Source organism: Mauremys reevesii, unplaced genomic scaffold (assembly GCF_016161935.1).
Source record: "Mauremys reevesii isolate NIE-2019 unplaced genomic scaffold, ASM1616193v1 Contig37, whole genome shotgun sequence".
NCBI classification, from domain to species: domain Eukaryota; kingdom Metazoa; phylum Chordata; order Testudines; family Geoemydidae; genus Mauremys; species Mauremys reevesii.
The window spans coordinates 17,715-39,954 of NW_024100848.1; the positions used below are offsets into that span (position 1 = coordinate 17,715).

At 41.0% G+C, this 22,240-nt stretch overlaps 1 protein-coding gene across 1 annotated transcript in view; it reads left to right on the forward strand.

Annotated features, from left to right (window-relative positions):
* LOC120393920 (band 4.1-like protein 4B) overlaps positions 1 to 22,240 on the forward strand; it is a gene marked incomplete at its 5' end in the record, with an annotated part of 163,361 nt that overhangs the window by 16,882 nt on the left and 124,239 nt on the right. The window contains 8 exons of the mRNA XM_039518377.1: positions 4,452 to 4,539; positions 4,914 to 5,002; positions 5,334 to 5,403; positions 5,587 to 5,756; positions 5,959 to 6,068; positions 10,592 to 10,622; positions 12,257 to 12,290; positions 14,761 to 14,828. Of these exons, the coding sequence (XP_039374311.1) occupies positions 4,452 to 4,539; positions 4,914 to 5,002; positions 5,334 to 5,403; positions 5,587 to 5,756; positions 5,959 to 6,068; positions 10,592 to 10,622; positions 12,257 to 12,290; positions 14,761 to 14,828 (660 nt within the window). The remainder of the gene's footprint in view (positions 1 to 4,451; positions 4,540 to 4,913; positions 5,003 to 5,333; positions 5,404 to 5,586; positions 5,757 to 5,958; positions 6,069 to 10,591; positions 10,623 to 12,256; positions 12,291 to 14,760; positions 14,829 to 22,240) is intronic.

Below are 22,240 nucleotides of genomic sequence, written 5' to 3' on the forward strand. Positions count from 1 at the left end.
CTACCCAGCCTTATCCACTGGCTAAAGGCTACTTTTGACCAAACTCTGGGGAGTTGCAACATAATGATGATATCATCCTCACCTGTTTCCAAATTCCCCTTTGGTGGCTGCCTAGCATACATTGCCCACAACTGGAGGGCTGTAACAGACAAGTGGGTACTAGATATCATCCACTTTAGCTACCATCTAATTTCTTTCTCCACCTCCTCATAAGCCCCCTTTCTGGCCCCTATTCAGCGTCTTCTCTTATGAGAAGATCCTCCTCAAACAAGGAGGTAGACTTGCTCCTCAAATGAGGACCTATAGAGCAAGTTCCATCTCAGCATCGAGGTAAAGGGTTGTACTCCCACAATTTCATAGTTCCCAAGAAAAAGGGAGGATGGAGGCCCATTCTCGACCTACATCAATTAAATGTTTATATTCACAAATTAAAATTCTGCATGGTTAAGTTGGCCTCAGTAATTCTCTGCTTGGAAAAAAGACGTATGATGAGCAGCTCTCAACATGAAAGATGCTTACTTTCCTGTGGATGTTCACTTGACCCACAGGTTCCTCAGGTTTCTTGTAGGACAGGAACACTCCCAGTTCAGAGGATTCCCATTGTGTCTGACAACAGCACCCAAGGTCTTCACGGAGGTCTTCTCAGTCGTGGTAGCACAGATGAGATGAAATGGCTACATCATTTTCCTTTATTGGAACGACTGGCTTCTAACAGGCAGATCCCATCTGGAAGTTCAGTTGGCAACTTTGTCCTTTCTCTGCCTGCTGGCATCCTTGGGAATCTGCATAAACATGTACAAGTGTATTTTGACCCCCACACAGATCATCAACATTATAGGCGTGGCCCTGGACTTGACTGCAAGCAAGAGCCTCCCTCCCTGCAGACAGATTCTTAGTCATGAGCAGTCTGATAAACCAAGTCATGCCCAAACCCAGAACAAAAGTCCAAATCTGTCTGTCTTTGCTCAGTCACGTGGCCTCCTGTTCATATGTAAGGTCATTTGCTAGGCTGCAACTCCATTGTTTGCAAGCCTGGCTCTGGTTGGTATATGTGCCACACACAGCATGAACACCATGACAGTGCCAGTCAATGTCAGGGCTTCACTCAGAACCCCCAAATTGTGTGCACTGGAGTGCCTTTCCTACCCCTGCCCTGCCCCGTGCACACGTACACGGCCAACATGATGATAATCACGGAGGCATCCCTCGTAGGCTGGTGAGCCAACATGGGCAGAATCACATCACAAGATACATGGACACCGTGGAAACCTGGGATGCGTATCAATCTTTTGGAACCAAGTGCAGTCAGACAGGCATGCACTGCATTTCTCCCGCTCATCTGATCCTGACATGTTTGGATAATGTCAGACAACATGGCAACTGTTTTCTATAATAGCAAACAAGGAGGGGTAAAATCCTTTGCAGTGCACATAGAGGCAGTCAACTTATGGTGTATCTGGAACCTCATCACAATTTCTGTGATGCACCTCCCAGGCACTCAGAACTGACTGGTGGACAGCCTCAGGAGGCATTTCATCCCCAATTATGAGTGAGAGTTACCACCGGGCCACCTTTTGAATCACTGGCCATGTTCTTAATGTCCCACCTGTCTGTTAAGGTCAGCTTCCTGGTTGCCATTACATGGCCCAATCCACCATATACTATACTTCATAAAGAAAAGGTATCCCTTCACCTCCACCTAAAGTTCATCCCAAAGGTAATTCCTGAGTTCCACATAAACCAATCGATTCACACACTGGTATTTTTCCTGAATGCCTCCAGTGAGGAAGGAGACGCCATTTTCTTGATGTCTGACGAGCATTGGCATTCTACCTTCAAAAAATGAAACCATTTGGAAAATCGCCCAGACTATTTGTTGCTATAGCAGAGTGGACACAGGGAGAAGTGATATCAGCTCAGATACTCCTTAGATTTCTGGTTGTATCCTCCTTTTCTATCAGTTGGCACGTTGTCACATTCTGGGGTCCAGTCCAGCCCAGTGAGGGGTTGTGTTACCATCTGCCTGTAACCGTAGGTGCTTTAAATTACTATGCTACTGTAATTCTCTTGTCTGGATGCTCCCAGCCAGCATACAAGCATGCACTGAGTGTCTGTGTAATAAGCAACCCTGGACCAGCAACTCTGATTCCAGCAGCCTATTTGCTACGCTCCAGGTATGCACCAGCTTTTTGGTTACACCTGGCAAGATTAACCCCAACACCCCTCATCTCAAATTTTCCAAAATTAATGTGCTCTGCAATATCTAGCCCTTTCCTTAATAATAAGGTTTGTTTGCTCCTCTAAAGAGACAAACTGCATCGTTTATCACTTTAAGTGGAGTTAATAATCACTTCAAACACAAGTGATTAAAAAGTAAAACAAGTTTACTAGCCGAAGGGGAGAGGTTAGGATCTCAAGTGAGTTCAGGTATAAAGGATAGAGTTAGAAACGGTTACAAGGAAATAAATGTGAAAAATGCTTTTTAGAGGCTAAGACCTAACAAAACTACCATCTTGTGTCAAGGTAAGATTCTTACCATGCTCCCTGCCAACTAGATGGCTGCCCTACCCCTCTGGTCATCATCTTCCGCAGCGTTCAAAGTGCTCAGTTCCTTTGTCACCTTAAGTGAAAGGTCACTTGATGTTCTTTGACCCTCTCTTTTATAGTCCAGTTAACCTTTAAAATGGATTCTTCTGAAGGTTGCCTCCCAAAATAAAATAAAATTCAAGCTGTGAGAAAGGAGACACAGAGTCTGGTGAAGGAAGTCCTATGCTGGTTTCTCCCCCATTTTTTTTCAAAAATGCAAATTGATCTGTTCCTGCTCTTTGCAATGCAAATGAATGGCCACTTGCCAGCGATTGCTAATCAATTTTGATTACACCTGCTGAAGGCTTCAGCTTGTCCTTCGTCTGGGAGAAACCTGCTTACCCACTCCCCAGACCTGTCTGATAAACACACTTTAGTTCCACATTTCCTTCATATGGTCTCTTGGGTATTTACTGTACATACACCATGCAAGAATATTAATTATCTCTGTGTTGTTAATTTTCTAGTTATCCCTTACATGACACATAGCTGATAAAGTTTGACATTAATGAGTTGCAGTACACTGAACTGGTCAGGTCAGCAGAACCTCCCTATCAGATACCAATAAGCCTCTTGCACTGTGATGCTGTTAAGGTCACATGCATCTCCCTCACCCGAATGGAGTGAGAGTCCATTCCACTAGAGGACAGGCAACAGTTTGAAAAGTGCCTGTGTTGGACATAGGGTGACCAGATGTCCTGATTTTATAGGGACAGTCCTGATTTTTGGATCTTTTTATTATATATAGGCTCCTCTTACCCCCTACCCCCGTCCTGATTTTTCACATTTGCTGTCTGGTCACCCTAGTTGGACATTTGTAAGGCTGCAACCTGGAGTTCCATACACACTTTCACACAGCATTGCACTCAGGTTCAAGCCTCTTCTGCTGACACAGACTTTGGAATTGCAGTGTTACAGACATCTATACCTCCTGTATCCTCGCACCCCACTCCTCCTATTGAGGACTGCTTGCCAGTCACTCGTGTGTGAAGCACACCTAGGGACTGGCCCTTGAAGAAGAAATGGAGGTTACTTACCTGTAACTACAAGTTCTCACATGTGTGGTCCCTATCTGTATTCCACTACTCTCCTTCACCTCTGCTTCGGCCCATGACTGGATTCGTGGTAGACAAGGAACTGGAAAGGCAGTCAGTCTGCACCTACCCTCAGTGGTGAGCATCTGAAAGTCCAGGGTGCAGGCGCGGACCAACAGCCACTACTTGCAAGAGATTTTCAGGGCCTATAAAAATATTTACGATGCCCAATTCCTTAACAGCTTTGAAAGTCTGAGTTTTGAAATTGTTTTGAAAAACACTTCTCTAATTGAAGGTGTGTTGTGTAATCAATGCAGGTGCTGCTGTGGCACAACGTTTATTAGAAAGTTTTTATATTAGTGTACTGTATATCCAGCCAGTTACGCACTTTCTTTGTAGAAATTAAGATCACACATACATGCAACTGGCAGCATTTAAATGTAAACCAATCACTTTATCAAGTCTACGTGATTGGGTAAAAGGAGATTGCATTCAATGGTAAGAATGCAGGATGGCTAAAATGAAAAAGTTCTGCTGTGTATGAATTCAGCAGCATGGAGTCTGTGTATTCTTCTAAGCTCCAATTCAGCAAAGCATTTAAGCCTCTAATTAAGACCCAGCTTATGTAGCAAAGCAATTAAGCTTGTGTTTAACTTTGCTGAACAGGGATGGACTAAGCACATGCATAAAGTTAAGCATGTATTTAAGTGCTTTGCAGAGTCAAGGTCCTAGGCAGAGGAGTCTGGGTAATGGATGAAAAGGGGAGTTATACTGTATATAAGAAAGTATTCTATTGCAAACTAAAGTACATTTTCCATTTTATTTTCACAGGGGAAAAACCCCAGCACAGGCTGAATTGTGCTACTTGAACAAAGCTAAATGGTTGGAAATGTATGGTGTAGATATGCATGTTGTTAAGGTAAGACCTACATTGTCATTTATTTCTGTGAGGAGTGGAAGAGATTGTAAATAGAAGAATGTGAATATCTTTATAGAATCATAGAATATCAGGGTTGGAAGAGACCTCAGGAGGTCATCTAGTCCAACCCCCTGCTCAAAGCAGCACCAATCCCCAACTAAATCCCCAAATTGCCCTCTCAAGGATTGAACTCACAACCCTGGGTTTAGCAGGCCAATGCTCAAACCACTGTAAACAGGTCATAATTCTCTCTAATTAAAACATGCGAACAGACTTTGGTACTATATCTTATAACAAAAGTTTTGAGTTACTACCATATTAAGATTTGTGCTAGTAACTGCATATTGATTATTCCATCCTGTGTTTGGTTGTAGGGAAGAGACGGATGTGACTACGCGCTTGGACTTACACCAACAGGCATATTGATCTTTGAAGGAGCAAACAAAATAGGTTTATTTTTTTGGTAATTAATTTTTTGCTTTATATCCCGATTTAACTGCTGAAATCCTTTCCCTTTTAAATAATGAGTTTTGGCTTGGTTTGAATGTATAGTGTGGGGAATTTAAGAAGGGAGATTGATTCTGTGATATCAAAATAGATTAAGATACATGCTTCTGACTAGGTCAATTTGTTTCAACAGAATCTAAAGTGATTTGTTAAACATATATTTATATTTTAAATACATTATGAGGTCAGATATCCCATTATTATAAACCCTCTTATATACTATTTTGTTTTTCTTTAACTAAAAATCCTAAATTTATAAAATGCCTGTTTATTTCCTGTATGTGTAGGCCTAAAATCACTAAAATGGACTTCAAAAAGAGCAAATTAACACTTGTGGTCGTAGAAGATGATGAACAGGTAATTTTTTCCCCCTTACTTGGAACCTGATCCATTGAAGGGCTGAGGACGTTCAACTCCTGTTGGCCACCAGAAGCTGAAGGGGCTCAGCGCCTTGTTGGATCAGGCCCTTTCTCTTTTGTGTTAGCCATTAACAAATATCATGCTTGCCAACTTCCAAAGTTTTTTTGTTTCTGCATTTAGGGCAGAGAACAAGAGCACACATTTGTTTTCCGGTTAGACAATGCAAAAACTTGCAAACATTTGTGGAAATGTGCAGTGGAACACCATGCATTCTTCAGACTGCGAATACCAGCAAACAGTAAATCTAGCAGATCTGACTTCATAAGGCTGGGTTCACGCTTCAGATTCAGGTATTTAATGAAATTACTGGGCATTTGTATTTATTTGAGGATGCAAGAAGACAGCATAAAAATACAAGATTTGTCCAGTTCGTTCCAAGATTATTTATTTATTACTCTTTGCAAAGCAGCTTGGTTTCTCTAAGCATGTTTGATAAGCACGAAGTAAGGGTGGAGTTAAGTCGCTCTCTCTAACTAAAAAAAATTTTTTTAGTGGTCGAACAGAGTATCAAGCAACACATGGATCCAGGTTACGCAGAACCAGTACATTTGAAAGAAAACCCAGCAAACGGTATCCATCACGAAGGCATTCAACTTTTAAAGGTGGGGCTTTTATTTAACCCACTTGAATTTTACATATTCATTAAACTAATTGCATGCTCATTAACAGCACAGCCACACATGCATATTGCAGAATTTCTATTGGTGTATATAGATGACCATATTCAAACCAAACAAAATTATAGCTCAGTATGATGAGCATAACCGAATGAGTCACCAGCTGAAAAATCAAAGGTAGCAACTTTTTCCCTGAGTCAGTTTTGTTGTGTTATCCTTTGTGTCTCCTGCATCCTCTCCCATCCTTCACCATTCCTGTGTTTTGTTTTCTTCCCCATCCTCAGCCAGAGTTATACGTTCCCCAGGCACCTGCGAGCTCAGCTGCAGGTGCAAACCTGGAGCTACATTGGACAATTATTTTTGTGAGACTGATTTGTGATTTGGGAATGTGTGGGGTTGGAAACCCTTTGGACTTTCTCCCCTTTCCTTTTCTGCATGGGAATGGGGAGAACCACATCTAGAGGTACTTCTCTATGTGTGCATCTATGGGGTTACTGGTCCCATCTTTTGTTTCCACTGTGCTTATGTCAGCTACAAAACAATCTTATAAAACTGTGGTATTTATCATTCTCTGAGTCTGTCTCAGTGTGGATCCCATTGTAGACGTGCATACACCTCATGCATGTGAGAGCAGTTGTTTTGTTGTTTTTTTGAGTAGCAAAGTCTGCACGTGCACCCTGTGCCTTTTCATGGACCTGAGTGACAGTATAAAGGGCAGCATGGCCATGACTTTACCTCATTCCCTCTGACTTGCTTGTGGCACTGAACCTGTGGAATATCCGACCTACTAGTTCTTAGCTTTGGCTGCAATTTCTGCAAACCTTCAGAAATTCTTCAGAACTCTGTTTTGATCACCTTGATTTTTTTTTGACCTCTGCAAATCACATCAATCCATCTGAACCCAATGTTGATAGTTCAACACACACACACCCCGTGCTGATCCCCCATATATACACCTTGTATAGCCTTATCCATTTTGCAGCAGGGGCACAGTAGGAGCTTCTTCTATCTAGATGAATTGCACATACCTAGCAAGTGTTCTGTGTACCTGCCATTTTCCACTAGGATATGAGATGAAGCTCAAACTACACCTTCTGGAACAATTCATGAAGGTATCCTCAGATCCCGAGAGACGAGCTCCAAGGTCCTGCTACTGGACAAGTCAGTGTCATCCAGCATTCCTCCAGCAGACAGACTACGCCTAAACCCAGTGCAGAGAAGACCACACCAAGAAAGGAACTATCACTGGCACAGTTGCCCCCAACGTTGAAACATCATCAAAGTCAAATCAGGCACTAGCACTTGTGCCATCAAAGTCCAACACTGAGGGGAGTCACTTCAAATAAAGAGGCAAAGACTCTGGGCAAAGATCAGTGTTCTCCCATAAGGAGAAACGACACACAACCTCTGGACTGCACCCTTCAGTGTCAACATTGGCCATGGAGGATGAGCTTAGGGGAGAACTGGAACAACCAACAGTGCTGAAGCACCTGCCAATACTGGTACAAATCCCAGTGCAGAGCCCCCTACAAGATGTCTACTCCTCCTCACTGTTACCAAAGGCGTATGTTCTCTCCATCTTCAAGTAGAGAACCTTCTTCCCTCAGCTCAGTGGCTGACACCATGGAGGGACTCACCTGATTCCTCAACAGGGCTCTGCCCCAGCCATCTCCTCAGAAATGGCACAGGATTGGATAATGCCAAGGGTATTCTTTCTACTGTGGCCCTGTTGGGGTTACTGGGGTCTACTGTCTTGGGCATCGAGAAGCCAGACTCAACTGTGCTCAAGGAAGAGGTCACTTCTCCCTTCAGCATCTCTGGCCAGACACACATCAGAGTATCAGGAGGAACAGGATTCAGTGTTAGAGCAACACCTGCATCCCGTATCACTACCTGAAGCCCTCTCATCTTTCGTCCTCTGGCGAAGGGGTATCCTTGGTATCTAGCTGGGAGCCACACTGCTCCAAGCCATAGCTCCTCCCCAAGTCCTACAAGAGCTCTCTTGGTTGGCTACTCCCAGTGAATATACGGAAAGGGATCAATCCCATTCTCTGCTCTCTCCCTAACTGTTACACTTATCATAGATGCTTCAGGGAGAGGATGGGATGCCCATTTGAACCACCTGCAGATGTCAGGAACATGGTCTCAGAACAAACTAAATTTACATATGAGCATCCTGGAACAGAGAGCCATCAGACTGAATAGAATAATAGAAATGTGAGGCTGGGAGGAGCCTTGAGATGTCATCAGATCCAGCCCCTTGTACTGAGGCAGGACCAAGTAAACTTAGACCATCCTTGACATGGTCTTAAACCTCCAATGATGGGGATTCCACAACCTCTCTTAGAAGCCTATTCCAGTACTTAGCTATCCGTAGAGTTAGGAAGTTTTTCCTACTATCTTACCTAAATCTCCCTTGCTGCAGATTAAGCCTGTTACTTTTTGGCCAACCTTCAGATGACATGGGGAACAGTTGATCATCATCCTCTTTATAACAGCCCTTAACATATTTGAAGACTGTTATTGGGTCCCCCTTCGGTCTTCTTTTCTCAATACTGCCAGGGTTCACCTTGCAGCAGAATCAGCATGTCATGCTCCAGAACAGTCATACTCGATCTTCTTGCACCTGATGATGTTGAAGTTAATTAAGGTCCCAGATAATTTTCATCCAAGAATAGTAAAGGAACTGGCACATGAAATTGCAAGCCCATTAGCAAGAATTTTTAATAAATCTGTAAACTCAGAGGTTGTATCATATGATTGGACAATTGCTAACATAGTTCTTATGTTTAAGAAAGGGGGGAAAAAGTGATCCGGGCAACTACAGGCCTGTCAGTTTGACATCTGTAGTATGCAAGGTCTTGGAAAAAATTTTGAAGGAAAAAGTAGTCAAGGACATTGAGGTCAATGGTAATTGGGACAAAATACAACATGGTTTTACAAAAGGTAGATCATGCCAAACCAACCTGATCTCCTTCTTTGAGAAGATAACAGATTTTTTAGACAAAGGAAATGCAGTGGATCTAATTTACCTCGATTTCAGTAAGGCATTTGATACGGTTTCACATGGGGAATTAACTAAATTACAAAAGATGGGGATCAATATTAAAATTGAAAGGTGGATAAGGAACTGGTTAAAGGAGAGACTATTACGGGTCATACTGAAAGGTGAATTGTCAGGCTGGAGGGAGGTTACTAGTGGAGTTCCTCAGGGATCGGTTTTGGGACCAATCTTATTTAATCTTCTTATTGCTGACCTTGGCAGAAAAAGTGGGGATGCGCTAATAAAATTTGCGGATGACACAAAGCTGAGAGGTATTGCCAATACAGAGAAGGACCGGGATATCATACAGGAAGATCTAGATGACCTTGTAAACTGGAGTAATAGTAATAGGATGAAATTTAATAGTGAAAAGTGCAAGGTCATGCATTTAGGGATTAATAACAAGAACTATTGTTAAAAGCTGGGGAGGCATCAGTTGGAAGTAACAGGCGGAGAAGGAACTTGGAGTACTGGTTGATCACAGGGTGACTATCAGCTGCCAATGTGATATGGCCGTGAAAAAAGCTAATGCGGTCTTGGGATGCATCAGGCGAGGTATTTCCAGTAGAGAAAAGAGGTGTTAGTACCGTTATACAAGGCACTGGTGAGACCTCATCTGGAATATTGTGTGCCGTTCTGGTCTCCCATGTTTAAGAAGGATGAGCTTGGGTTGTTTAGCCTAACCAAAAGAAGGCTGGGGGAGATATGATTGCTCTTTATAAATATATCAGAGGAATAAATACCAGAGAGGGAGAGGAATTATTTAAGCTCAGTACCAATGTGGACACAAGAACAAATGGATATAAACTGGACGCTAGGAAGTTTAGACTTGAAATTTAGATGAAGGTTTCTAAACATCAGAGCAGTGAAGTTCTGGAACAGCCTTCCAAGGGGAGTAATGGGGTCAAAAGACATATCTGGCTTCAAGACTAAGCTTGATAAATTTGTGGAGGGGATGGTATGATGGGATAGCCTAATTTTGGCAATTAATTGGTCTTTGACAACTAGCAGTAAATATGCCCAATGGCTTGTGATGGGATGTTAGATGGGGTGGGATCTGAGTTACTACAGAGAATTCTTTCCTGGTTGTCTGGCTGGTGACTCTTGCCCACATGCTCACGGTTTAACTGATCACCATATTTGGGGTCGGGAAGGAATTTTCCTCCAGGGCAGATTGGCAAAAGCCCTGAGGTTTTTTTGCCTTCCTCTGCAGCATGGGGCACCTTGAAGTCTTTAAACCATGATTTGAGGACTTCAATGGCTCAGACACAGGTTTGATACAGGAGTGGGTGGGTGAGATTCTGTGGTCTGCATTGTGCAGGAGGTCAGATTAAGGTCAGAAGAGATCATTATGATCATCTAAAGTCTATGATTCTATGAAAGAACCACAGTTATGGTACAGTAAGTTCTCTTCCAAAGGTAAATGTTGATTAACTTTTTTTTTTTTTTTTTTTTTTTTTTAAAGCAAACAATCCTGTGAAGGCAGCACAACTGTGGTAAGTGTATCCAGATTCTCACTGCATGTTCATTCCTATGGTTTGGCAATGAGTCCTAAGGCCCTGTTCCTGCATCAGGGTTGGATAGCACCGAGTCCTGCACCTGCACTAGCTGACCACAGTGTGAGATCAGGGGCTAAGTATGAAACTGTGTTTGCTTTTCTTTTTGCCTGAGTGGATTTCTGTCCTTTGAAAGTAGAAGAAAAATTGAGCTTATTTTCTTTCTGATTTTGTTGTCATTATGTTGAGCATCTAATACTATTGGTTGCTGCTTTGTAAGTTAAAATAAAGAGTCTTTTCTTTGCCCCTGAATGTTCACTGCAGTACAAGCAGACCTTTGCTGAGCAAACTACTAATGCTTCTGAATTTGTAACATTGGGTATAAATTTTGTTATACCTCTCTAAAAACAGAGCACTGAGCTACATAAAACTGAATTAGAGGTGTTATTAAATTAGCATTTTCACGTGGTAACCTACTCATCATCACTTCATAATCATGTGAAATCAGGAGTACATGGAACCACACTAACTTTTCTAGCTCTTAATTTATGCTATGCAGTTGTGTTGCGGCCCCCCCCTCCCCCTTTTTTTTAATTGAAATGTGTCAGTAGCAACAGTAGAGTTATGGTGAAGAAGGTACTTGCTTTATGAATTCCTAATTGCAGGTGCTTTTAACTTCTTAAAAATCAGCCTTTGAGCTGCCATTTCTTACTTTGATAGCCAGGGAATGGATGGTGGGTTTGGGTTATTTTTTAGTTTAATTGGCCATGTTTGTTTTATCAATCTCAGAAATGTGAAGGAAAATGTTGGTTTTCTCCAGTTAGAAATTTTTTGCACTTGATTAAATTAAAAATGCCTTGTATTTTTAAAAAGTTCAAATTTGCCATGAACTTAACCCTAAATGAGGACAAGCATTCTTACAAGCTTGAAGAAATATAGTTTAGAAAAGTAACACTTTCTGCAAACTTTTTTGGTACTCTGGAATGTTTGACATTTTCATACTATTATTTAAGGCTTTGCTCTTGCAAACATGGGTAATTCCACTGAAGTCAATGGGATTACTCTTCTGTATAAAATTATGTTCTTGCATAATGCAGGATCTGGGAAGTTGGTGTCTCTAGTAGTCATAAAAGGTACAAGACACTATACCGGGGGAGGGGGGCTGAAATGATGTTTATTTAGCTATCATTTTCATTTCGTTGTTTTGGGGGAAATGTAATATGGAAGGATCTCTTAATTTGCTCATAGTTCTCTTACTACTATTAAAATGGACTGCTACGTTACAGAATTTTGAGGGACTGATGGGTTAATGTTTTCATTATTGTTAGCAGAAGACCCAAAAAGACAGATCTGTCCTGGTACCAACATGTTTCCAATATTCCTGAGAAGTTTAGGCCTCAATCCTGCAACTGGCTCCATGAGGGCAGATGTCTGTGCTTCTCTATATCCTTTTTAGACTTAGACTTAGAGGGACTCCACACAGGTACAGAACTTTTCCTTTGTGTAGCCAGTTGAAGGATCAGGTTCTCAGTCTTGTTCGCCCACATAGTAAACTAATTCATGGAAATTATCAGTTTTCTTATTTGTGTTAGTTTTAATTACAGAAAAGCTATTTTTTCTTTGTCTTATTTTAGTGCAAAAAATAATCCTGAAGTCCACAACTACCAGGTAAGAGTAACACTTGCTGGACTGAATATTGACTTTAGTTTTATTACTTTAATTATAAAGTTATTGCTGCCTATAATTAAGGTGACTCATTTTCTCCTCTCTCCCCCTTGTTCCCTGTTGTTTTGATTTGTTCCTTTCATACTCTTGTGGTGAGACTTTGTTCTGTCTCTAATTGCTGCAGCACAGTGGGGAGACGCCTTTGCTCCCTCCTGATTCTGGGCAGCTCTGGGGACTGGAAAGGTGCCCCAAACATTTAGACAGCCTTAGAGGGCCTGTTTAAGTTATGGCAACCTCCTGGACTTACCTTATGGGCTGCAGCACCACCCAGAATCTTTGCAGCGTTGCATCGTGTGGTCCCATCCTCAATACACCACCTATGCCAGGGCTTGTTAGAGGTGTCTGCAGTAGGCATTCTTACAATTGTCTTCCATGGTGTTTACACCAGGGGGAATCCTCCCGTGGCTGGGTTGGGGGCTTTTACAGCCCCTTTATGCCATTCCTTCCCTCCTAACAAGGGAAAAGGGCCTGGAGTGGAAGTGAGGATCCTCACCCTTGTTTCATATACTTCACAGTAGCATTCAGTGCTGTTGAGGGAGCAAGTTGCATTTTCATCCACAGTGAAACGCATGTATGAGAAACTAATCATAATGCATTTTTCAATTAACAAATTTTAAAACCTCCATAGTGATTTTGTTCCACTGTCATTGTCTCATCAGGGCTTAATGGGCATAGGGAATGGTGTTGTCCTTCTGGACCTTACTGCTGTAATAACCCTTCTCCCCCTCCAAACTCCGAATAAAAATGGCTTTTCACCCATTTCCCAAGCAAACAGGCTGAAATTATGCAACAGAGCAAAAACGTGGGTTGTGATATCTTTCCAAAAGGAGCAGCAAAAACATTTCCTCGTTTTCATTCAGCTGTAACCCAGCTCATGCTAGTGCTTCGTAAAGCTCCGGGCTTGAAGATCATTTCACCAAAAGGCTCTAGGCCGGGGGAGGGGGCGGGGGCGGGGGCAAACTTTTTGGGCCGAGGGCCACATCTGGGTGGGGAAATTTGTATGCAGGGCTGGGGCAGGGGGTTGGGGTGCAGGAGGGAGTGCGGGGTGTGGGAGGGGGTGCGGTGTGCAGGAAGGAGTTCAGGGCAAGGGATTGGGACAGAGGAAGGGTTAGTGGTGTATGAGGGGGCTCAAGGCAGGCGTTGGGGTTCAGGAGGGGTGCAGAGTCTGGCAGGGGGTTCAGGGCAGGGGGTTGGGGTGCAGGAATGGTGCAGGGTGTACAAGGGGGCTCAGGGCAGGGAGTTGGGGTGCACGGGGTGCAGGGTGCAGCAGGGATCTTAGGACAGGGGGTTGGGGTGCAGGGTGTATGAGGGGGCTCAGGTCAGGGGGTTGAGGGTGGGGTACAGGAGGGGTTCGGGCTCCCGCATCTCCGGGGTGGCAGCAGCACGCACCGGGGCCAGGGCAGTCTCCCTGCCTGCCCTGTCCCCAGCCCCACGCCACTTCTGGAAGCGCTGAGGCCCCTGGGGGAGGGGAGGCAGGCTCTTTGTGCACTGCCCTTGCCGTGCCTCCAGGTACCTCCCCCGAAGCGCCCATTGGCTGCGGTTCCCCCTTCCTGGCCAGTGGGAGCTGTGGGGGGCGGTGCCTGGAGGTAAGGGCAATGCATGGAGCCCTCTTCCCCTCCTCCTCCAGGGGGGGCTGCAGGGACATGGTGCCAGCAGCGCCGCGGGCCGGATCCAAAGCCCTGAGGAGCCAGATCTGGCCCGCGGGCCGTAGTTTGCCCACCCCTGCTCTATGCACATGTTAAGCAACATGGGAGAGAGGCTGAATCTTGCCTTTTAAATCCCTAGATTGTGCTGATATCCCTGGTTGACTGCTATCGTCAAACAATGACAGACTATACTGTCGAGAGCTGTTCTACGCATAACAGTGTCCCTGGGATTATGTCTACACTTGAAACTGGGAGCTGTGAGTCTCAGCTTGTGTAGATATATTGTAATTAACCAGCACACTAAAAATAGTTGTGTAGCGTGGGCAGAAGCGATTGGTGACATGGGCTAGCCATGTTGAGTACAAACCCACCTGGACCCTGTGGCTACCTACTCTGGACTGCTAGCTTGTGCCACTGCCTGTGCTAACACAGCTGCTGCATTATTTTTTACACCAGAGCTTGAATTACACCCCTAGCTCCAAGTGTAGACGTAGCTGTAGGTTCTATGGTAGTAGTTCATGCTCACGTCTGTCAACAGCTGCAGTTGTGATAGTTGGTATATTTATAAGGCAGGTCTTTAATCATTTTTTGGTATGACTGGTAGTGAAAGTATGAAATTGCAGTAACAATGCAGGCAATTGTAACATGAGGATGATGTAATTGAGGACAACTCTTCACTTTAAAAAGAGCTCCATAGAAAATTAATAAATGCAATCCGATTAAGAAGTGATACAATGATATAATCAAAGCTAATATTTTACTTCCAGCCACAGTATCACCCTAATATACATCCTGGTCCACCACACTGGCACCCTCATACTCCTGTGAACGTAAGGTAAGCTCTCTTCATTGTGTGGGAGGAATCATTTATTTCTTCTTTATTTTAAATAACCTGTTGGATTAGAACTGTGATGAGACTATGAGGTGATGTATGGTAATCACTTTAGTTTTTGCTTTGACATATTCTAAGTCTATTAAATTTATTAGAAGGAAGTTGATAGTTTGCTTAAATTTATTTTGAATTTATTATTCAAAACAAAATTTTAGGATTAAATTTTCCTTTTGAATTAATTTCTGTAGGTTGTGTATCTGGCAGTGAGGTACTTAATATTTTTAGTAAAATGAATTTTACTTTGATTAGCATTTAATCTCAGAAGACAGTGGAGCATGTCCTTTTTGGGTGGGCTTAAATCAACAATGTACAGATTTGTAATATGCAGCAACCATTTTCCTGTATTCCAAAAACTTAAATGGAAAATTATAGTGCTTTCCTATTGAACATTGTATTAATAGATTGGTAGATTTTTAAAAAATCACATAAAAAGAACATTTTAAAACTACCACTTGAAAATTCAGTATCTCTATAGCTATGAATATGGCTGATCTTACTACATAAAGACTTAAATTTTAGTGCTATCAGACAAGAATTAAGTGAAAACAAGATTGGAAGAAACTCAGTCTAAACTGAAATCAGTATGTTTTATGTGCTTTTTTCCTAGGTAAATAGAGCTCTTTTTGACTTGTATGTATTATTTTATTGCCAGACAGTGTCTAGGACTTTCAGACGTATATAACTTGCACCACCGTGTGTGCGTAATATTGCTGTTCTCATCTATCCCCTCTTCCTGCCTCTTCATCTTAGTATTCTTAGATAAGATAATTCCATCACAGGGTAGGTGGAGTTTGGTGCTGAGTGTAGGTGAGCACTAGCGGTGAGGGTAGGCTGTAAGGTGGAAGAAAGGATAGTCTGGCCTGAGATTATAGGACTGAAGAAGCAGGGAAAGGGCATAGAGATGGAAGACTCGATATTTCTCAGGTGGATTTGCAGATTATTTATCTCCATCTCAAAATTCCTAGAGAGTCTGGTAATACAATAAATGTTAAGGTAAAAACAAAACTACATTTATGGAAAAAAACTTTAAAATATGTAATGAATCTGACATAAAAATACTGTTCAAAATCTCTCCTGTTGATTTTAACACAGAATGAGCTCTAAAATCTCCAGTTCCCTGTTACCAGGGAATAGCTGCCTCTACAGAGATTTTGTAACAATTTAAGGGTTTTTTCTAAAAGGAATTTCCATTTATGATATCTGTCTTGTTAATTCTGATATTTTTAAAGCCTAAAACTTTCCTTTAGGCAGAGTAATGTTGAGATTAGCAGAGCAGTGTGTTAAAAAGATTGTGAGAGAACTTTTTTTTTCCTCAGTGAAGATTAAGGTCATTGCAAAGAGCTACAGGAAAATATGAAAAATGGCTTTTGCAAAGCTAAGTCTGCAAGAGATACATAACAGACCAATCCTGAAGGCCCTCTGTCAGATGAGTCCTGAAAGGTGCTGAGCAGTCTGGCCCCAATCCAGCAAAGCATTTAAACACATGCTTTCATTTGAAGCATGTGAGTAGTCTCATTGAAGTGAACAGGACTACTCACGTGATAAAAGTTAGAGCATGTGTTTAAGAGGTTGGGTAGGGTTTGTGCCAGAGTGCTCAGCCCCTGGCAGGATCAAGCCCTGGTTTCATATAACTCCCACAGCTGGGCTTGCAGAATTGGGCTTGAGGTGGAACAAGAGAAAAGGGGAGGCCATTTTGTTCTGTTTTGTAAATAATGTAAACTCCAAAATAAGAAGGTGCAGAGTCACTTTCCATCTTATCTCCATAAAAGCTCCTCAGTAAAACTGTTCTGCTGTTACTCAGTTAAAATCTTGTAGGATTGAATTTTCTTCCAAGATCTAACTGAGGTTAGTGGTCATTTGTAATTTTTAGATTTATTGTTGACGTTCCCTTCAAGTAAAATAAAAACTTGGCTTTCAATTTTAGATTCACTTGTTTTTCAGCCTTCTTTGGTAGCATACAAAGAGAGAATGTTTCAAAAAAATATCGCAACTTCAGTGTATTAATACAGAAGTATGTCTGGCATTATGCAATTATTTGTATTCTCTTTTCATTATCTTGCTTAAAACAACTGCTTCTTGAAATGATTTATGGTGATTTGGTACATAGTACCTTCAGAAAGCTTGGGAGAGGTTGGTGATGGTAGTAGTTACCTATACCAGTATGCTAGGGAAAACATATTTTTCTTCCTAGTGGTTTTACAGGGTTCAGAGCATATTTGTACACAAACTTGTATTCTAGCTGCAGGAACTAGAAATTTTGTTGGGTTTAACAAGGTGGATGTGTAACTAACTCCATCAGAGTTGAGCAAATGGCAGTATTTATGCGTGGATGATTGATTGCTTCATTAATGTTACTGTGTTTTTAATTTTTAAGCCTTTGGGAAATAGTACTTCCATTAGCTCAACTTTTTTGCATGATTCTGCATTTATTGCTCATTTGGCAAAGCCACTTAGCCTTGCTGCAGTTAAATCTTTTCCCCTGGAAATTCAGTAGCTTTCAAGCATGATTATTTTTATTTTTAACATTTGAAAGAAAAGATTCTAAAAGTGCTGTGCACATGATCTAATGCAAAGCGCATTGAAGGCAATGGAAAGACTCCCAGTGGCTTCAGTGGACTTTACATCAAGCCCATGGTTCTATCCACCACTCCCTTCCATGGCTGTTCACTCTCCATCATTTTTCATGTACATTTTAGAGCCTATCTGATAAACTCATATTACTGTATATCATTCATAATTGTAAAATTTACTTCCACCTCTCACTAACCAATAACTGTGCAAATGGTACAGGCCACCCTACCATGATGACAGGCCATACTGGAAACCAACCACAAGTGGAGATGACACAATTTACATTATATCCAGGATCAGAACCAGAAGAATTTAGGAGGAATCCAAAGTATGGTGTACCAAGATAAACTCATGACAACACTTTGAGAAACTGGGTCATCCTAATTTCACCTACCATCTTAGATGATCATTACATTCCATAAGCATTGTCTGTCTTTGCATCATGTTAAAAGTATATTGTGTAAAAAATGTGTTTCTTAATCTGTAGGGCCATCTTGTTGTTTAGTTAGTGTTCCTAGACAATCTTGAAAGAAATATTTTCAATATTTTTGTAAAAATCTGATAAGTTTTGTGAAACTGGTCAGAGTTCACTGTGGCTCAAGTTCTGAAATTTTTGTAAATTGTTAAATTTATCATATTTTTGTGTGACTCTGGGCATGTTTCTTTAAAATATTACACACCACATCTAATTATTTTATCAGCTTGTTTAATTTATGAACCCAATTAAAAAATGAAGGATCAGAAATTTAGTTTCTTAACTGATACAAGAACAGGAGATGTGAAACAAATGAAAAACAGAATCAAAACTCACTTTTCTAATTAAAAATGACTTAAATGTCCAGTGATAAAGGGATCCTGTTGACATAATCAAAGTTCTTTTTTTCCCCACAAAATAAAATTACAGGTGTTTATATAACTTTAAACACAAGTATAGGGAAAACACTCTAATTTTAAACTTAATAGATTACTCTATTACTACTCAGATTTACTGATTAAACCAATGAGAAATTGCATACTATGCCTAAAGGTAGTATTTGCTGCTATGAACACAAGGAATGTTTAAAAAAAAGAAAAAAGCCTTAATAATGGGTGCTGCTGTCTTTTTTTGTTTGTTTGTTTGTTTTGTTTTGTTTTTTTGTTTGTTTTTTGATTTTAAATGAAATTGTGAATGTAAACCATGAGGAAACATAAAACTACCTTGTGAAAATTTTTCTCCAAGAGGGTGATTCAAGAGGTAGCTTGTAATCAATGTAGTACTCGAGGAAGGGAAATGGGGGGTCCTGATTAAATAAAAAAGCTGTTAGACTTCTGCGAAGTTGGATGTACACTTTACAAACTCAGGCCCTTACATAGGCGTGACTGGTATTTTGATCACTTGCCTATATTTTACTCAGAAAGTCGTAGTGCCATCTTTATTCATATTTTCTTATTAATTTGGCATTACAACTGATCTTTTGAAGTTTGCTGGAATAGGTAATATCTTTATATTTGGGATATCTTAAACTGGTAGGTTTTTTTAACTTGATTTTAATAAACATCCATTTGTAAATAGGGATAACCCTGCATTTTTTCAGAGCAAATTTGATAGTATATAACTTTGTAAAGTATATTTGTTTACAAATGCTATCATTAATATTTGTTTTGATCTTCCTTGTATGTGCTAAGTACAAATAAACATTCTCAAGCTTCTGGTTTTGTTTTGGATATATTATTATTTATCTGTTTAAAAGATTAATGCAATTTTTGGGGAAGTTAGGGGAATGATACACCACTGTGTTACTCCAGTTTTACACCCGGGTCACGCTGTTGCTACAATGGTGTAATAGTGGAGTAACCCAGTGATAAATCAGGCCCAAGATTTTCATTGGAATCCACTGGAAATATTTGAATGTACAGTGCACTGCAATGTGAAAGTGTCAATATAATATGTATAGTCTTCAACTGAGTATTCATCACTTCATGATTCATGATTTTGTTATGGAACTTCATTTGATTTCTATAAATATTGTTTATACTCAGTATTGCTTTTCTGTGCAGTATTTGTTGTTGTATAGGGAGCTGAAGACATTTAAAGCGAAAGATCTCCCCTTAAAGTGCCACGTTAGCCCTATGTTGAAGATTTAAGTGGTGCATAAGCCTTGTGCTAGATCTCTGCATAAGGGTGAATTTTGCCCTTTATGATTATTTGGTATATAGCAATTTTCATGCCTGGTACCAAATGGGAAAGCACTTATCTTATTCCTTCTCTTTAGAAGCACCTCAGATACTCTCAGCTACTTTTTTTAATGGCATGCCCACCCCTCACTACTCAGTGGTCCTGAATACCTGTAACAGCAGTGAGATTCAGGGGTAAGGAGGGTTGGTATTGCAAGCAATAGGAACAGGTCCTTTCCTGCTCCCCTTTGCTCCATCCACAGTTGTTTCCTTTGGGGAGGACTAAAAAGGTAAAGGTATGGTTTCCACTACAGGGAGATTGACGCTGCTGCAATTGATGCAGCAGGGATAGATTTAGCAGGTCTAGTGAAGACCCGCAAAATCGACAGCAGAGCGCTCTTCGTTCGACCCCAGTACTCCAGCTCTCCAAGAAGAGTAAGGGAAGTTGACTGGAGAGCATCTCCCATCGATTCAGCACCGTGAAGATACTGGGGTAAGTCGACCTAAGCTACATCAACTCCAGTTATGTTATTCACATAGCTGGAGTAGCATAACTTAGGTCGACTTATCCCCGTAGTGAAGACAAGCCCAAAGTCTGACATTTTGCATTTAACCTTTCTCTTCAGTGATGCTGCTCTGACTTCTGCCACTGCAGTGAACTAGGAAGAGAGACTACCTTTTGAATATGTATTTTAATTTAAAGTTGACTTTGGGGTTTGTTTTTTCTAAAATAGGCACCCCTACTATTTAGAAAGTATGGTTGGCTAATAAATCAGTGATACCAACCTTTGAATGCTCGAAATGCAACTCACCACTTTCACTTCTTAGCAAGGCAGAAACCTTCATGTTTCAAAGCTAAATTCTATTGCTTAGTCTTCTGAAAATGTTTGGTGAATCTGACTGCTAAAGGTAACTCCTTTTAGTTTAAAAATTACTTTTGAAAATCTCTGGCTGTGAGGATTTCAGACTGGATCCTATTTGCAGTCCACTGTAGGAAACCTCTTTGATATCACAGTTTTCCATTACATTTCATGAAATAATTTAGGTCCATTATCTATTGAAATAAATGTTCTTATGTCATGTTGTATAGGTTTCCTGCCAGGATTTCCCATGAGAATGCCACTGGTTATTTATTTAAAGTAGTTCTCAGTTTTATTCCAAATAGTAAAATACACAATTGTTCTCTATGTACAAAAGTTACTTTTGAAATCTTTCCAGTTGTCCTAAATAAACAGATGCCACCACCTACTGAATGCTAACAAAGCAAATTTTCCAGGATGCCCATTATACTGTATGTTTAATTTCTGAAAATGTTCTTCATCCTAATTTTTAAAAGTTTAATTTAAAAAATTGTAATTTCCTTTGTATTAGTTGTAAGTACTTTTTAGAAAAACTTTCTGAAGACTTATCCTCTCCTGATTCCACAAGAATTAGAAATGTTGTAGCTATGTAGGTCCCAGGAAATGAGAGAGACAAGGTAGGTGAAGTATTATGTTTTATTGGACCAATTTCCATTGGTGGAAGAGACAAGCTTCCGAGCTTCACAAAACTCTTCTTCAGGTCCAAGTTGGTCCAATAAAATACCTTTTCTCTCTCTCATATCCCAGTAAGATCTGAAGAAGAGTTAGCTTGTTTTGTCCACTAACTGAAGTTGGTCCAATAAAATATATTACCTCACCTACCTTGTCTCTTTCAAGAATTGGAAATTGCATGATCACAAATGGTGACGAAACTGTCTTTTCTGCAAATTAGAGATGCTATTTGATGAACAGACATCACACCAGGAATCCAAAATTACATTGGTTCGTGTTCTAGTATATAGTGGAGAGATTCTCAGATGTGCTGGAGCATGAGTTGGTGCTTTCAAGAGGTATTGGAGCTAAAGTGTCTTTATGCCATCTTTCTGTACTCCTCCCATCCCCCATCTCCCCCAGTACTGAGAGATATCTGACCAGTTCAGTCCCAGCACAATTCAGTGCAGCCTATTTTGTAATGCAGCAATTACTAGACCAAAAAAAAAAAATCCAGTCTCCCTCTTGCCCAGACATCCCTCCTATACCAGGGACTCCAGGAGGTGTTGTAATGCCAGGTCTGTGACTTGGTCCAGGTTTGTGGCCCATTGCAGCATCAGAATATTGGCCTGGCCCTGAGACTAGGCTGTAGAAACAGGTTCTAGTATTGGGGAAGGTGGCATCCCTTTGAATTAATCCTTCTTACTATGGATTACTTAACCTGTGAGTTTTCTCTTTTCAATAACTTAATCATGAATCACTTTGTCAGCTGAAGTGCAGATTAAAAATGTAAGGACTATATCATGTAATGCAATTGCACAGCTGTCATTGTGGGGTGTTCACTCTGACAGAAATAATTGAGTTCTGCCAAAACATGTATCAGTGGGCCGAAATGCAGACTTATCAAGTTCAACGATGGCTTGCTCAAAGGCTATAGGATCAGGTGGAGCATCTAGTATGACAGGTAAGTTGTAACATGTCGTTTGTCTTTCAGATCCTAAACCAGTGCACCAGAAGAGCTCTCTTCCGTCTTGTAGAAATAGTAGTATAAGAGCTTGCAAATAATTTGGTAAATGTAACCACTGGTGCCAAGAAGTAAGCTGACTGAGACAGGGAAAA